We start from the raw sequence: 19,333 nt of genomic DNA, 5'->3' as shown, positions 1-19,333 counted from the left end.
ATTGATACATTTTTGATATTATTTTAAAGTCAAAGTAAATTTTCTGTTTTAATATAACATTTTTTCTACTCAGCACGTTCGCTAAATATAACTTAGGATTCATTTATTGTCTTTTAAATTACTTAATATTCTCATTACATTAAAACCCAAGTGAATACCAGAATTTCTGCTTAATAGGTTATTACCAACGATATTTTTCTTATTGTATTTTCCTTTTAAATACCGTCTTACGTCTTATACTTTCTGTTTTTATTTTAATTTTACTCCAAAATATATTTATGAAAGAATACTAATAGAATTAAAAAATTAAAAGTGTTAAAAAGAGTATACAATTATATTTTTCTATAGAAAAATTACTTTCGATAAATTTTGATTTTCAGTTATTTGATATAACATAAATAAAATAAAATTGTATTTACAATAATAAATAATTTATTAAATTTAGTGATAACAATTTTTTGCAAACACAATAAATAAATAATTATATAATTGCCTTAAAAATACACTTTGTATTTATTTTTGTAATTTTAAGTTATATTGTGTACAAAATTACAAGAATTTTATAATAGTTCATTATATTTTTGTGTAAAAAAAAGGTGTCTTTTGATTGAAAAATAGTATTAATAAATTCACATATTTTACTGGAACAATAGATTTCATGTTATTGAATAAAAACAACATTTATTATTTATGATTCAGACAACTTAAATATTTAACTCAATTTAAATGTGGTGGTAAATGAAAAACTTATTTCTTGTTTACAATTTCTATATTTAAACTATTTAAAAATTTTCAGTCTCAAAAATACTTTATGATATAAAATGTATACATGTGAATTGCGTAAATTTGGCTTATTCACCTTTTGCTTAAAACATTATTAAAATTAGATTAAACTAATATTATACTTCTATTTTTTCACCTATTGGATACTATTTATTTTAATAATATACATTTGATTAGGTGATATGTTAAATAAATAAATAAATAATTTATTATATTTTATTGAAAGTAAATTGATTATTTATAATGATTGTGTAATAAATTTCCAAATGAGGAGTATGCTTGTAACTTTTTTTTTACTTTTTTAAAATATAAAATATTTAAATCTATTATCACGTATGCTTAATTTAGGAGATTCTGTAAAAGTCAATGAATATTTTGAAATAATATTTTATAATTATAAGAATCCTTTAACAGGTAAACAGTATTTTTGTTTAATATCTTTAACCATTTAAGAAACATATCGTTAATTTCACCAATATAGAGAAAAAAAATAAAAAATAATTGCATTTTTCAGAGCACTATTTAATCTAGGCTTAGTTTTTAATCTTTAAAAATATCTTTTACCACAGACAAATTTTTGTATTCCATATGACAAAAAAAAGTGTTAGAGAAAAAATTATAGTAAAAACATGCTACTTACATTAGTATTATAAACTGTAAAACTAATTAATTCTTCTTTTCATTCAGATCCATTGAGTATTTATTTAAAATAACCATAGATATTTTATTTAAGTCTATTTTAAACACATTTCACAAATTATATTTAGATATATCATTAATTATATTAAAATAAACATTTTATTTAAATGTGTCAAAGTAATACTAAGTATAAGCTGTTAAGGATCTTTTAAATACAATTTTTAATGGTGGTAACTTTTTTATTTTTAATAAAATATATTTATAATACTTAGAATAATATTACGAGTAAATAGGTCAACATTAACTACTCGACATGACAACGCGAGGAAAGGGAGTGTCCATCGACACTACTTCCAATTTATAACTTAAAAGGATAAGTTGCTAAAATAATATACTAAGACATTATATTATTTAATAGATTACGTGGTCATTTCAATTTGAGACGATACGACGAAATGGTTTGTTAAGTAATGTGTGAGTAAAGAATTTACATATGGAGAAGGGGGGGGGCTTAATGGTGATAACTTACTCATATAATGTGAAGTAAATGTTTGAAAAGTGAAAATTTAAAAACAAAATAACCTCAAATTATATAAAATGGTCAAATGTCCTACATTAAAAATTTTCAGCGCATACTATTCTTAACCATATGATTCAAAAAATATAAAAAATATAGAAAAATATAAAGTTTAAAGGTTTTCATTAATACATTTAAAAAAAAAAAAAAACATTTATTTACCATGTGAAAAAAAAATATATATGTATGTATTTAAGACAAGAATAATTTTTGTCGGTACATCCATTAATCATGTTTAAGTAAAATTATTTACTTTAATTTCGGTTTTCCCTAAAATAATAACACAGAAATTTAAAACATAAATTAGGTTTTATGCTTCAGGCAAACGATTTGTTGATTGTTTGAGACAAATGCATAAAAAAAAAGAAGATATTTCGTATTATTTCTTAATAATTGTACAGTTGATAAATTAGGTTATGTTAATATAAAACATATACATAATTTTTACGTAGAATTATGTTGCTATTATGATTATGGTTAAAAAGTATTTGAATTATAAATGTAATAATTAAATAATAATAATAGTTTAATATTAATAAATCATTGATAGGTAAATAACCCCAGTTTTGTTTACAGATTCAATGATATTTTTATTAATTTTCAAAAAAAAAAAAAAAAATACTTATATGATTTATAATATATTTGCCATGGTAGTTGGTCAATAGGAAGTGTAAAAAAAATATTTTTAGCTTAAAAATTTTAGTCAACATAATTAATTTTATTTTTTTAATATCAATCAACAACTAGGTACAATATGAAATTACATATATAAATAAATAAATAAATATCCAATTTTTATTTGAATACTTTAAATACAATGATATTATATAATAATATGTACCAACTTTAAATTATTATTAAATAAATATAAATGAGAAAATTGAAGTAAAAAATTTTTTTTTCGATTTAAAAATATATATAAATATATATATATATTATTTTTTTTTTTTTTTTAATACGCTGTAACATGAATTAAAAAATAATAGAAGTTCATAACCAATGATTTACGGTACAATTATACTAATGCCTAAAATATTCATTGACTAAATGATTGTTAATTTTTTTAAAGTTATCTGCGTGGAAAAAAAGTAAGATAATGTCTATAATTGATTTAAATATGATAAGAAAAAACTTAGTTTTAATTTTATGAAAATATTACTTTTCCATTAATAGGTAACTAATAAAGAAATTATTTTCATTTGAAAGTAGGATTGTCATTATTTGGTTTGTTTATTCAGTTAACATTAGAATAATACTATGGTTTTGGATCATTAAATGTGCTTTTAGTTAAGGAAAAACACTTGAATATTATGTTTGAAAAATTTATGTTAGAAATAAATGTAAACAAATAAATAACAAAATTCTGTTTGTCTTTATACATCCTTAAAACCATAACATCATTAAAATCAAATAGTATAATTTGAATTAGTAAGCCACATAATTTGTGTAATTTAATAAATTAGCCGATATTTCATTTTATTATATTTTTAAGTACCAAGTATATCTTCTACAAGATTGATCACCTAACCGAAGTTTATTTGTATGTTTACTGTAGATTAACTTTTAGCGAGTTCTTCAGTTAGTTTGTTTGAATTCTTGTAATTTATATTTCATAATAATGTAAATGATATCGATATCATCTAAAATTATTTTGTAAAAATCATACATTATTTATTCGACTACAGTGATCAATGATCAGTGTACATAATTACTATGAATATTCTCATGTATCAAAAGTACAATAATGTCTGTAAACATTTCGACCATACTACAATACGTTACACTTTAATACGTTACATTTTTGTTTAATTGTAGCTAATAAAATAAATAATATTGCTGTAAGTTATTTTATTATTATATTAAAGTATCAAATAGTGTATTAATTATAATGTAAGTACAATGTTTATATTTATTGGTACAGAATTAATTGATTTTACTTTAATAACCGGCAATCTTTGTTGATAATGATTTTTATTTCTTTTTTTTTTTTTAATATGTTAAAATGTTTGTTAAAATTTAAGAAAAATGTTTAGTTCAATAGAAAAATTCTCATTTTATGTCAATATCTAATAACTAAATTTCATAATCATAAAATAAAAAAATGTTTAATCTAACAATACTCGTAACTATAAAAACATTTAAAAAAATGTATATTTAGGATATCTACAATCAATCTATATCTATAAAAATGTTATTAAAGTTTTATTTATTTTTTTTAGGAAAAAAATCCATTTAAGTTAATTAAAAAAACAACACTGAATTGTTTCATTTTAAAATTTTAAACAACTAGTTATATTATTATTTTATAAATACTTTACAGATTTTCTTAATTTAATGTATTTTACAAAGCATTGTTCTATTGTTATTTATTATGTCAAGATAAATAAAGGATTTTCTTTTTAGTTTTTCCTATATTTTAGTGTTTCTTTGTTTTTTCATACTTAACAGGTGTAATAATAAGAAATGTTATAAAATGTTTATTATGAGATTAATTAATATATTAAATTTTATGTATAAAATTAAAGTTTTTTTTTTTTTTTTGTTTGAATTACATTTCTATGACTTATATAATATTTATTTTATGGTAAGACGTATTAAAAAATTGTTTTTACTCTGTAAAAAAAATTGGTTTCTTTAATTTTCTATTTTTTTTTTTTTTTTTTTAATTTAAAAATAACTAAAAGCTAAGTAAGTACAAGACATTACACAATAATTAATTTGAATGGAAATTGTTATTTTTTTATTTACTCATGTAAAGTATAATCGTTTCATTTAAATTAGTTAAGTAGCATTTCGCATTATTTCTATTTAAATGTAGAACAATGTTATTTCATTATTATTTTTGCTTAATTTAATTATAACTATAGTTTATTAATAGAGGCATTTGGATTAAAGATCGGATAATATTTTATATTACATACATTTCAATTAATTAAAATAATTGATGAATATACGATATAGCTTAATGTTAAATCATAATTTACATGTACGCATATTAAAATATATAAATAAATAAATATTCATATAAAACAGTTAAAAACTTAATATTGTTATTTATTACAGAAATTAATTCAATAATAATTTCCTACCGTATTTCCATTAGCCATATAACCTTCTATGATTATTATTTATGTAATTGAGTTATTTTTATTTTTTCAATTTATAAGGTGAGTAAATTATTATAAACCAATTAAATTGTTGAATATGATCTTATTAGTCATAGTCAATTTTTTGGTATTTTTTTCAATGTATAACTATGTATTTTAGTTAAAAAAATAACAAATAATAGTATTGAAAACCCCTTTAATAAAGTAATTTATAATGATCTTTTTGTTCGTTCAAGATTTGTTTACGTATATAATTGAGAAAAATCGATTCTAACGATTTATAAAGAGGAAAAAAGTTTTACGACGTATTATTGCTTTAGTTTAGGGAAATAAATGTATATATTAATGCAATATTAAATCAACCTTGAAAATAGGTAACAAAAAAAATGGCAAAACAGATATGTAAACTATAATAAAATTAAAGAGAATCGCATATTTAGTCATACTGAGTTGTTTTTCCCACATGTTTAGTACCTAGAATACGTATTGTATATTTATACAATACCAACTGCTATTTTCGTTGTTTAGTCGCGAGTAGAATGAAGTCTTACGGACGAACAGTGGATCAACTGTGTGAAGTTTTAATAAAGTGTATTAAGAACGTACTTTGTTTTTGTGTGTGTCTATCATAAGACATTTTCTCAGAGAAAGGATATGCTTGAAAGATAAACAATCCCGTACTCGATCTAACTCATCACTAACTTAGTTGTTTAGTTTACCTAAGTACAATTATAAGCATAGGAAATATGGTTTATTGCGTACAATTTATATTCATTATATTAAGCGGCTTATTTTCGTGCCGAATTGCATACAAATTTAAATTAAAGAAATTCAAAAAAATATTAAATGAATATATATGATTTTGAAACTGTCTTAAATATCAATACACCTGTGTGGTTTTATTTTACCAGCTTCGTTTGGGGTATATTGAATTATAGGAAACGTTAAAATAGTTTATAATAATATTCTGGTGGTAATTTAAGCGGTAAAATAGTCGATACATGCTAATTCTTAAATTGTGAAACATAATAGTATAATAGTACTAGTGATGATTGTAATAATAGGCTAAAATAATTGGGCATTTATACTACTTTTTTTAGACATTGCGATGATTGATAAATATTTAGTGTTTCTTAGATAAAAATGTGATAATATATTTTTTATGAAATACAAGTGCTGGGGAAAGTACGTTCTGAAAACTAATCGAAAACGTTTGGTAGCTATAATGTTAAATCCTTAAGATTAGAAATAATTTATTCAAAATTAGATACAAATTTCAAAGAATTTCTAGTTGGAAAATAAATTATTAATCAAATTAATATGTTTATTTATTATTTTTTATTTTTAATGATTATATAAGTGCTAAAATGTGTATTACAAATGTATTACATAAGACAATGATACAATCATTACATTAAATAAATTTAAATATTTTTATGCTTAAATTTTCATAATATTTGAAAAAATGTAGATGATTTATTTTATTAAGTTTTTTATAATGTTCAACTTGGCTAGTAAATATAATATAATCACCCTGCATTCGTTCTAAATATTTTGAACCATGCGCCTAAAAATATACTTAGCAAACTTTCTATAGCTTTTCTAATGATATTTTTATTATTTTCAATAATTCTTTTGTGTATGATTTTCGGCATTTTGTTTGAAAATAGTATGCATTAAACCGATAGTGTACGTCACTTGGGGGTTGATGGATATTAATCTGTTTTGTGTGAAGAATCCCTCGGTAGTATTATTGACAAACACGCACATATAAACGTCAACTACAGTTGGTGTACGGCTTGACAACAATGCTATTCGTAAAGATATATAAAGACATTTTTAATATTGGATTTTGAGTAGATATTGCCAACACGTAATCAAAATATTGCCGAAGTGGTGTATATTTTCAATTATTCAAATATAATCCGTACGTATGTACTTACTTACCAACTATCTTTGAAAATGTTACTGTTCAAAATGTATTGAATTTGACGTATAACTTATATGCATATTTATTTATTATCAGATTATACGACTGAAATAACTTTTATTTGATTTGTTAATGCTGAACATACATAGACTAATGCATATTTAAATAGATTTTGATTAAAATGTTGTTGTTTTACAAAACTAGACATATTTTAATCGTATTATTAGTTTACTTAAATTGTATTATATTATTACGCGTTAACGTAAAAAAAAAAAAATTAATAAAAGACATAATAATTTAAACGATAATATTAATCACAAACGAATATTTTCCCAGATAATATCAAGAACACTAAATGCACAATATAATTAACATAGGTATTTACAAGTTACAGTATAATTATACATAATTGTCTTTAATGATAAACACTGTATGATTTAAGCCTATTGATTTACTATTCTGATTAAATTATTAAGTTAGAACTTATATCTCCTGACCCATGAAAATAATATTTATTGTATTTCAGATTCAGATTTTATACGTTCTTTTTTATAAATATAAAGTCCAACGTACAATTCTACACTTTTATAAAAATAAAAATAAATTAAAAAAATATTTTGATGTAAAATAAATAACAAATCTATACCATATTCGAAAACATAACTTAACGAAAACTAAACTTGATATAGTGGTGATTACGGAGTTATTGTCGTCTTAAATTGTACAAATATCAATACAACAAAATAAAGATTTTCTGGAACAATACTTACACCATACATTTCATCTTTATATAATATTTTATTTCGTATCATTTCTAGCAATATTTTTCAAATTAAGATACATTTTACAAAGTACTATTTGGCTGAGTACATTATCGTATAAATAATACATTCAATGTACCTACTGTTAAAATATTTAACACTTAAGCCTTTAGAGACTATAAAATGGTGTGCATAATTATATACATACTTTTTAATTAAGAAAAATATACGATATAATCATGTATAGATAAAATAAGCATAAAAGACAGTATTATTTAACAGGGCTTTATTGACGAGGTGGCTGAATCATCTAGTGATGACAGTTTGGCGTAAGTTTAATAAGGAGGGTCATATCATATCTTACGATAAGTGTTTAAATAATAAAATAACTAGATCTCATGGTTTTTGTGGACAGAGGTGAGTATATAAGTATTAGTAGCTTAGTAGTTGGTTGTATTTTCTTGGTGGATTTAAATTTCATATTAAGATCAAATAATATATTACGGGCTTAAGAAAAAGATTATTATGAATTTTAATTTTGGTTTTGTGTATTTTCTTAGACTGAATCTAATAGTGAATGATGACGTTTATTTAATAATAAATAAATACATAATAATTTCATTAACTGTAATACGTTGTGCGTAAAACGAAATATTTATTATAGCATTATAGTAAAATTACCTCATCTGATAGTTGTGAGTTCTACTGACGTCATCATATTTATGGTATGTAGCTTGGAACAGTAAATAGCTTTCTTCCCATTCAACTTGTACCCTCAATTGTCCTTTGTCTGTTAAAAAAGGACAACCTGAATCGCGGAGCTGAAAAAAAAAATACAAAACACGGTCAAAGTATTTCTTCAGTAGTTTTGAAAAGGATAACCATAATAGTGGTTTATAAAAACAACGTGGATACAATGCATTGAACTTCTCTATACAAGATTTAACTTTTTTTAAATTTGTTTAATATATAATTTTATTGTTAATAATATGTAATGGATCTAAATCGTTTATTTTATTTATATAATATAATATAGTTTATAAATACATGTTATGCAACAACTTCACGTTTAAGTGTTTAGGGAATTATTCATCACATATTATACTATAATATAGCACAGGTGTGTTAAGTTTTTTCTTTATTAACCTATTAGTTTTTGGTATTACGTCAAATCCACAAGACCAAAATAATGAACGTCAAAATTGAGTCGACAAAACAGCTTAGCATATAATAGCTAAAACACAAAACAGCGAATGTTCAAAACGGATAAAATATCTTATAATGCCATTTACTATTATTCTAGCTAAAATTACAACAATAAAATATTTATTGATTAGTGAATGTTTTTAAGAAAATAACTAAACAATAAACGTAGGGAATAAATAAATATATATTATAAAATACATTTAAAACTGCATTTTGTAAAATTAAAAAATAAATTTGTATACGTATATAGCTTAGTTTCCAATTTTTTGATTATCTATATTCAAAACAACAATGTGTTTTATTTTTGGATTTATTCATCAAAAATAATTTAAATTAAATTTTTAGATACTTAGAACAGTTCTAATTCAATTAATTAAAGCGTTACTTTCACGTTATATTACTATTCAGTACTAGAAAGTGTATCTTTTTTTTAAATTTACGTAGTATAATAAACTTTTAATATTTTTCAATAATTTTTATTTTGTATTATTTTTTTGTTTGAATTTTATGAAAATATTTTAAATACTTTAGCACTAAGAACAATAATCCACTTGTAAAATTGTATACTATAGAACTTAAATAATTTGTTTCTTATAAACCAATACTTGACATTTTCAGCTGACAGCTACCTATTACTAAGTGCATTGTTTAGCATTCAATTTTATCTTTTTCCAACATTTATTATTATTTATTTTACTTATTGTACACTTAATTTTTTTTATTGTCACTTTTTTGGTGTTCACTATTTTGGTTTCATGGTTATTTCTGTAACTTTTATTTTTTATTTCATAATTTGTATTATTTGCACTAACTTTTTTTGTTCACTGATCTACCTACTCAAAATTAAATAAGTCCAACATTCAATATTTTCTGGATATGGCCAATAATTAAAATCTATTACAGTTAATAAATATTTAATATTTACTATATCATATAGATATACACACAAGTAAAAAATAATAGTTTGTTTAATTGAAGAACTTTTAATATTGTTAGTAATTGAAACATAATATTTGATTAAAATATAACAATTGTCAATTACAACGTTAAGTGAAAAAAAAAATTCAAGATTATTGAAATAATTCATATCTTCGCAGGTAATAATCAACTAAAACTGAGTTTTTAAAGCCAATTCATAATATTGTCAGAATAATATTATTATGTTAAAATATCATAAAAATTAAGATTCGTATGGTATATTTCTTTCCAAGCGTATTGCGTTTTTTTCAACATTAATATTTTTTGCGTAAATTATAAAAAGAAGAAAAAAAAACAATAAATCAAATAATGGAAGGTTAAATATAATATTGACACAGGTTTGTATATAGGGTGTTAGGTTATTGACAACCGTTATATTTTGGACAGACAGTGAAATAGGGTTCGCATGTCAAAAATTGGTAGGTACTGATCCTCGTTGATATTTTGACTACATAATACGACCGTCTAAAAGACGCAGGTTTATCCCGATCACGTTTTGTAGAGGTTTTCTCTTATTCAGCGTACCGTGATATTGCGTTTTAATTCAGAAGTTTACGTCATTCTAGATTATTATACAAATATTATTATAATACAGTAACTATAAACTGTTTTGTCGACGAACAAACACAGGTATATCCAAATTCGTTGGGTATTAATATATTATCTTATTTTCAACAAAGAAAATTGTAAAATAGGCAAACAAAAATTTTGGATGAAAAAATATTTATTGAATAAAAAAACAATTTAATAAATATTTTAGATAGAAGTATGGTTTAAAATTTTAACAAATAAACACATATAAAATATGTATAGTATAAAGTAGACTTAGTGTATGAATAGGGACATTAAATTAACAACATACTTAATTATTAATAAGTAATAACAATGAAATAGTACTTATATACTACTTAAGTAACGTATTTAATAGAAATTTAACCACCAAAAGTATAATCATTATAAATATTATAATAAATGGGTCATAGATTGTGAATTATCTAATATTTATATAAACAAAATAATTGAAGTACGTTATTAAGTTTTCGAGTAGGTGCTTACGAAAAATGTCTACTTTGTGTTAAACAAGTTTCTTGCTTTATTTTTTGTTCAAACACAACAAGTACAAACATTTTTTGTCATAATATATCTATGTATGTGTAATATGTTTATGTCATAAATGATAAAGTTTATAACAGCTCGAAAATATTCTCTTTATGCGACTCAGTATATAACTTATTGGTTTATTTTACCAGTATATATATATATATATATATAATGAAATATATTATAATGTTTAATAAAGACCGTCTATCTTGATATTCATTTATATCGTATTGTGTATCATAATAGGTCGAACAAAGTTTTTAGGTAATGTCAACGTTGTTATTATTTTTGTGACTTAATTTAGTAAAATATAATATAATTTATGTAAATCCTAAAACGGATTCTTGTGTTTACATTTGTTTATTGTTGATAGTATTCAATTAATAGTTATTTTTGAAGTAAAAACAATTATAAGACATAAAAAATTTAGTGTTAGAGTAACGAAATTGAGACTACTGCATGGTGTTCAGAAAATTTAGTTTTAAGTATCAAAATTAACACATTAAGTAATAGTATTTTTATTTTTTCATACAGACATTATCGATTGATAAATTATTAAGAATTAAAATACATCAATCATAATTTATAAGATATAATTAATTTTTTAGAAACATTTATAACATATCTAAGATCCACAATTTATTTTGTGTGGTACTTCAGCTAACCGGGATGTCATCAGTAGCTCACTAACGCTATTTGACCTGGAGTGGTCGTCAGATGCGGCGAAAACCTTCCGCTTTTCCACTCAGTGTTTCCTCACCCGAAAAATGTCAACGCTGGCACTACTACTTAACATATTTTATTTCTCTATACTATAATTCTCTTTCTGAAAACTCTACAGGTCAAACTGGTAAGTCAATAAACTTAATTTTTATACACATGAAATACAGAGTATTTCATATATTATAATATAATATTTCATATAATACTGAGTATTATATTACGTAAATTGTACTTGCAAAATTTTCAAATAACGAAGTATTAATAAGTCGTACATTTATTCATAATTATAATTCAATTTTATTTTAATTGATTTAAATTAGAACGTTAATTAAAACTACCTGTTTGTTAAATTGTCATTGTGAATTTTATAAATAATATCATATATTTTGTAAATGCATTAAATAACTTTTATTTTGTTTAAAATTGTGTTAAGAATACAAAATAAATAATATTTCTTGATCATAATATAATATATAAGTATTGAGTTTTTCTGATTTTTTTATTAAAAAAAAGTAATTATTTATTAGAGTTTAATGAAATAGACTGTACAATTAAGTTATTTTTATAGCTTAAATGAAATATCAGCATTTATTAATATTTTATTAAGAATCCAAATATACAGTTTAAAATATATTCAATTATTTAAAAATAATAGAATAATGTTTAGAAAAAGCAAAGCACTTTTATGCACATAGATTCCTAAACGATTTTTAATTTCCCTATTAAGTATATAGCTAAACAAAAAATAATATTCTTATAAATTATAATGATTCATTCATATTTTACAAATTATAACCAAACTACAAATAATTATCTATGAGTTTAAAACAAATTATATTCGGTATATTAATTAATGTATTAGTTTAAAGGAATAAGAAAGGAAATGTTTATTTATAGAATAATAGCTTATTTTCAAATAATACTTGTATATATAAATTAAATGTTATGTTTATTGTTTAAAAATTTTCATTTCAAGAAACGCACAATTGTTTTGCAGTAAAAAATGGGGTTATTCGGAATTAATACAAATATTATTGCTCAATGTACAGTGTTTAAACAGGAATTATTAAAATTTAATTAATAATAAATTCATATAAAGATTGAAACTTTACAGAGTCCGATATTTCTATGAAATATTGTCTATAAACTTATATTATTGAAAATCCTGAACCCCATTATAAAATAAGTTAATGCGAAAACTACCAATAATCAGTTAATATAAATATTTTGTTTATTGTTCAATACATTTAATGACTATATGTCTATATACTAACTAGTGTAAATGGTATTGTTATAACAATGAAAAGAAAATTAAAAATTAATACCAAGAGAACAAATCACTGCAAAATAATATATTATTTACAATGGCTCCAAGAACGCGTTATTGTTCAGAAACCCAAACAAGGAGCAACAACAAACAAATAGTATACAATACATTTCAAACATTTATTTTTTATATTTATAAAAAAAAAATTATTTACAGATGATAACATCAATTTGATATATAACTAGCCATTTGTTTATGATAGACATGAAATTTAACTAAATTAGATTCTAAATGAAGCAATTGATAGTTTTATAAAAAAACTTGAAGTGTAATATAACATTTTTCATAATTATTAATCCTTACATAAATTTTAAAACATCAAAAATACTACGTTCGATTGAAATTGAAGTTCTAATTTTTAAAAAATTTGATATTTAAACAAAAGATAATTTTTGTTTAAAAGTTATACTTATTCTGATGAATTTAAAAAAAAATTCTATTTAAAGGCATTGAAAACTTTTATTTTATTAATAGTATTCATAATCTTCAAAATATTTAAACTAATTTTAAGCTACATTTTTACATCGTGAACTTAACCATCGATTATTATATATTATATCAGTATTGATTTATATTTTAATAGTATCAATAATATATGATACTAATTTATAGTACATTAGTACCTATCCCAATACTTTGGTCAAAAATTAGTCAAATCTATGGTAATTACCGAGATCTAAGAGTGATATAAATAAATTATAAAATATCCTTGGCAGTAAAGGTTGACGTGCCTATTTTATTCGTAATCGTTTTTCGTATGCAAAGATTAATCTTTGAATTCAATTATACAACATCCACTACAGTGACGTATTCAATGACGATATACATTCCAAGACCACTATTGTAAAAGATCTACTTTTTTTTTTTAATATCTTAGCTATCCTCATCTTTTTTTTCAACAGAAGTGACAGGATTTACCAACTAAAGTATAGGTAGTTACGATTAATGACGTACGTATAAAGACAACATTGCTAAAAACGAAGCACTTATTATAATAACAGTAATATAGACATTGTCTGTTGTTCATTTTTATATTAAATATACCGAAAATGTAAATGTAATGAGTTACATACATCAACGCATAGAGGTATGTTATGCGGGTAGTTTCTTCTCCATCACTTGGAAAATTTTGATTACAATAATTTATATTTTTATATTTGTATGTAATATACATAATTTATGTATATATTATATATTTAAGCTGTTATTTGATACCATACTTATTGATTTACTCAACGGTATTCACTTATAATATTGTGAGCAAAAACAGTAAACTCGCAGTTTCATCAAAAGCGTGTAGTTAAAAGAAAGTCGGTTAATGACCAATTTCTCTCTGAAGATGCACCTGCATTTATTGATTAACGGAGTAAAAATTTGCTCGTATCGTATCATAGTATGTTACACGCTTATAAGTTTGAACTATATAATAAATTATTAATCATCCCAAACAATACGGTTACCATAATTTATTGCCTGTTATCGTTACATAAAAGTATACAATACAATTTTAAAATTATTTATTATTTAATGATCATTATAAATTATAATATCACATTTCGCGGTCGTTTATTTATATTTTAATATTGATATTATACTCGATTATTTTATAAAAACGATAACAATGTTTGCTATAAATGGTATTATCATTATTATAATGTTTGTACAGTGTCATAAGCATGTAAATATATTTCATATTGCATAATATGTAGCGTAATATAGTTTAATGTACAATATGTTTACGTACTTATAATTGGAATTGTAAATAATTAAACAAACATGAAACATAAAAAAAATTGTTACCAACTTATAGATGAGGATTAAAATAAAAATTTTCTGAAAATATAAACTGCCATTATAAATCTATTCATTTTTGTGTTCTTACGATACTATGCGATGAAAGTGCAATTTACTACCTATAGGAGATACATTTTGTATGGTTCCCAAAGGGAAAATATTCAACTAATTCCGTCCACACTAACCGATTTTGTAGCAGCAAGATCTTTAGAGCGCTATTATTTATACAGTCAGCTCTAAGTAAAGTCAGAGGAACTATAAAATGGTCTCACTCTTGGAACACATTATAAATACAGTATGGTTACTATAGTTACAATACAAGGTTGTTCGATGACTAAGTCGATAAAGTTATGTTTTGTTTTTACAATTTATTTTATAATTAATACAGGAATAATAATTATTTTGCAAGGTAGATTATATTATATTTTAAATTCAAGTCATGGACTATGTGGGACATATTATGTCTGACGCAAATACAATATAGCGATTTTTTTTAGATTTACATAATCACTATGGAAATTAAATCAGAATAGAAAAACTGGACTAATTATAGTCAAATTGAATCTTTCAGGGTTTTAAAAATATTTAAATTTTTCCATTTTTAGCCGTTATTTTTTTTTTAATTTATGTTCATTAATTACAATTTGTTTGTAAGTAGAAAAATTTAAAAATGTAATATAAGTCATATAAAATTGTTTTTGTATACGTCTAAACATTAAATGTTGACAAAATACAATATAGTTATAAATATTGGCAAATTATTTAATGTTATGTAGTTAAAATTGTATAAAATTTTTTATCTTAATTTAGCATTCAAAGATTTTTTAGGCCAAGGAGCTAAGTTAGCATTAAATGTCTAATACATAGTTCATACTAAAATTAAAAAAAAAAAAAAGGGTAAGCATAAAATATATACATTTATTAAGAGTCATATTATTATAAAATGTTGTCGAAATTGAACATTCAATAGTAAAAAATCGATGTCAACTCCTCAAACTATGATTATTGTTAATTTGTAATTAAAAAGATATTAACTGTAGAAGTTTTTAAAATTCTAATATCAATCAAATTATCATTTTCAACACACAATAAAATATTTTCAAAATATTATGTTATCGCTAACTATATTTATAGGTAGGTATTTTTAAATTTATGTTTGTAATCTGTAAATCAGATTAAAAATAATAAACTCTGATTCTGTCATGTAATTGGAATACATGAATAATAATAAATTAGTAATTGCTATGCATTTATTTTTAAAATTCTAAAAACAAATTTTTAAATGCAAGTCAAAAGCATTTCGTTTATGTTTTAAATTTTATCAGAAATAACTATAAAATAATTTTAATTTTAAAACTAATTATCACTTTATTGAATAGTATTAGTGAATAATGTTGTAAGATATAGTTAATTTTCAAATAATTATGACAGCAAATTGGCTTCATGTCACCACTGTAGTGTTAAAAAATAGCAATTATATAATACATAGAATATAAAATCCCTGAGAATTTCAAGAGATAATTTATATTAATAAACAATATTAATTACCGAATATTTTATAATTTAAGACATAATTATTCTAATTAATAAATGTAAGTATTAAAAAAAAAGTTGAACACGATACAGAAACCAGATATGAGTGTTCGACTAGCTCTACTTACTTCAATTAGAATAATAGTGTATATTTTAATATTTATAATTTAAATTTGAATAAAACGTGATAAAAAATATTGAAATACATAAAGTCATAGATTTTCCTTTGACAGTTTTAACTGATTTGTTGTGATTCAAAATATTTTAACCATTTAAATTTCTTTTAAAAATATTTTTTTGTGTACTGAAAAATTAGGTTTTAGAAATGAGAGGATTTTTGTGTCATTAGCAGCGAAATCGATAGATAGGTTCTAATAAGTTTTTATTTCAGTGTTTTGTGAAAGAAAACAACTAAATAATACACCGCAGTAGGTATATTTAACATTTTGATTTATAACCCATACAAAGTTCAAAACATTTTTTTTATCAAGCCCTTATTATGGAACACTGGACCCTAACAAATAATCGATTGTTTATTAAATTCATAATGTCCCATAATATAGTAGGTATTAATTGATGTTATATTGAACAGCCCTCAGTATGATCCATTTTTTCGGATTAGTTTTAAAAACCCGATCGCTTACTAATTACTATAATGTATTATATTATTAGAAATTGTTGTTTTTTTTATTAGCTAACAATCGTCAACTTTTATAAAATTGATTTAAAAAAAATATTTTTAATTATTATATTATATTATCTACAATACAATATAATAATACATTTTGCTTAACCACATTTAAATGCCTATGCGTAACATTTTGTGTGAATATCGAAATTGTCATCAAACGTCATTCATGATTTTATATGAATTTTCTATTTATAGAATGTCCTTCATTATTTTGATAGGTATTGACTAACAATAATCACTAACTTTCTTAATGTAATAGTAATATCAACACGATAGATGCTTATACATTATAAACTATAGATAATATGTACAGAGTTATGGTTATAAAAACTTGTATTATTTTAAATATTGTCATCAATATTAATTTTTTTTTTTTTTGCTAATCAAGCCCAGAACTATTTTTTTCTCTAAATTCCTTCTATTGTGTAACTACAATACTTTTAGGTTAATCAGGGTTGTTTTTCAAGTAGACAGGTACCATATACTTTATCATAATAATTTTCACTTCTTGTATGTAAATCCTTCGTTAAAGCTGATTTGAATATTAAGTAAGGTCTTCGTTTACTTTAAAAATAAAGTAATTAAAAGTGTTGCTATGATCTGTACAGTATATCATTATAAAAATAATTCGTATTTTTGTAGTTCTGATATAACCCATTTAAAAACTACTATAACTATCACAAGTTAAAAATGTTTATAAATAATTAACTAATATTCGATTAATAATATTAATGTTTATTATTTGTATTATTATTATTCAAACAGTCAAATTATGTTTTTGTAAGTATATGTTATAAAAAGTTATTTTATATTTTAAAATCGCCTCATGCAATTATACATTTTTCAATTATGATATTTTTCCGTATTTGTTCTCATAAATAACTGTTTTTTAATTAATACTTTTAAATTTATTATTTTTTAAATCATTAATGATATACCTAATTATTAATAAAATTGTTGTCGGAAACTATTATAATAATATTTTCTTTTGTTAAAATAAGCTAATATAAAAGAATATATTTTAATTGTGTTTCTTAAAAAATTTAGTTAAATGTGCAGAGTTTATAAATATATATTTAAAAAAAAAATGAATTACCGATTTCATCAAATACACAAATGACAATTTAATTTTTTAAATTTTAAAAGTTGTAAATGGTTTTTAAGAATACTTAATTTACCGTAAATACAAATCAAAAGTAAATAATCAAAATATCATAACTATTTATAACTCTAGTTTGAATATTATTCACATCTTTAGTACAATTAGAAAATAATCAACAACAATGCTTAATCGATCAATATTTTTATATCTGGAAATCATATTTACAAAATATTATAAATTATAACATAATTAAATATCAATTAAAATTGCTATTATAGAATCATTATTTATTATAAAAATAATTATAGTTTTCAAGAATTTATTTTTTTTTTTTTGTATACCTACTTACCACCTGCAATTATATAATATCTTATTTTAAATCATTATCAAATTAGTTCGTAGATACATTGTCATAACATAAATATGAAAAATAAGATTGATATAAAAATGTGCTAATTAGGTGTTATTTTTTAACGTTATTGATCTTAAGTCTTTTAAAACACAAATTTTCAAAAGTTAGCCGTTAAAAAATTCACTCTGTTTAATATAAAAATGTTATTGCAATCTGTACATAGTCAATATTTGACGTATATTTGTGTTTTTGTTTTAATTACATATGATTATCACTAATTTATATGGGGTTTTGTTTGTATTACCCATGTAATAACTTTTATTGTATTTAATTGTCTGATGTACTCTGTTGTTTTGTGTTAATTCAACTGAAATGTTTTCTTTATCATGGTGTATTTTTAAGAATTTTAGTATAAGAGATATTTTAAATTAATATAGTCCTATCAAAATTCTGGTTTTTATAGCTATCAAGAAAACTAACTCAAGAACCAAATTTTTAATTACTTTAAGTGCTTATGCACGTTATAACGAGTTTCATTTGTCGATTCAAACTTCTTTCTATAAAGTGAAAACCATCATTTTTTGAAAATATTGATTTATTTAAATTATAATTTAAACGAGTAATTACTGAGGTTCTTAATTGTACGGACTATATGGATAATAGTCCATGTTGGTTTAAATGATATGATGACTGTATGATGATAATATGAATATTAGAGTAGGTAAGTAA

At 22.0% G+C, this 19,333-nt stretch overlaps 1 protein-coding gene across 3 annotated transcripts in view; it reads right to left on the bottom strand.

The window, feature by feature from the left end:
• LOC112599831 overlaps positions 1 to 19,333 on the bottom strand; it is a 105,342-nt gene that overhangs the window by 18,862 nt on the left and 67,147 nt on the right. For all 3 annotated transcript variants that reach the window (XM_025346897.1, XM_025346896.1, XM_025346898.1), the window contains exon 7: positions 8,479 to 8,618. In XM_025346897.1, coding sequence (XP_025202682.1) covers positions 8,479 to 8,618 — 140 coding nt within the window. The remainder of the gene's footprint in view (positions 1 to 8,478; positions 8,619 to 19,333) is intronic.

Source organism: Melanaphis sacchari, unplaced genomic scaffold, assembly GCF_002803265.2.
Source record: "Melanaphis sacchari strain LSU unplaced genomic scaffold, SCAv2.0 Contig55_pilon_pilon, whole genome shotgun sequence".
In the NCBI taxonomy this organism is placed as follows: Eukaryota; Metazoa; Arthropoda; class Insecta; order Hemiptera; family Aphididae; genus Melanaphis; species Melanaphis sacchari.
Note: the sequence above shows the minus strand (reverse complement) of the source record. Positions and strands in the feature narration are given on the sequence as shown.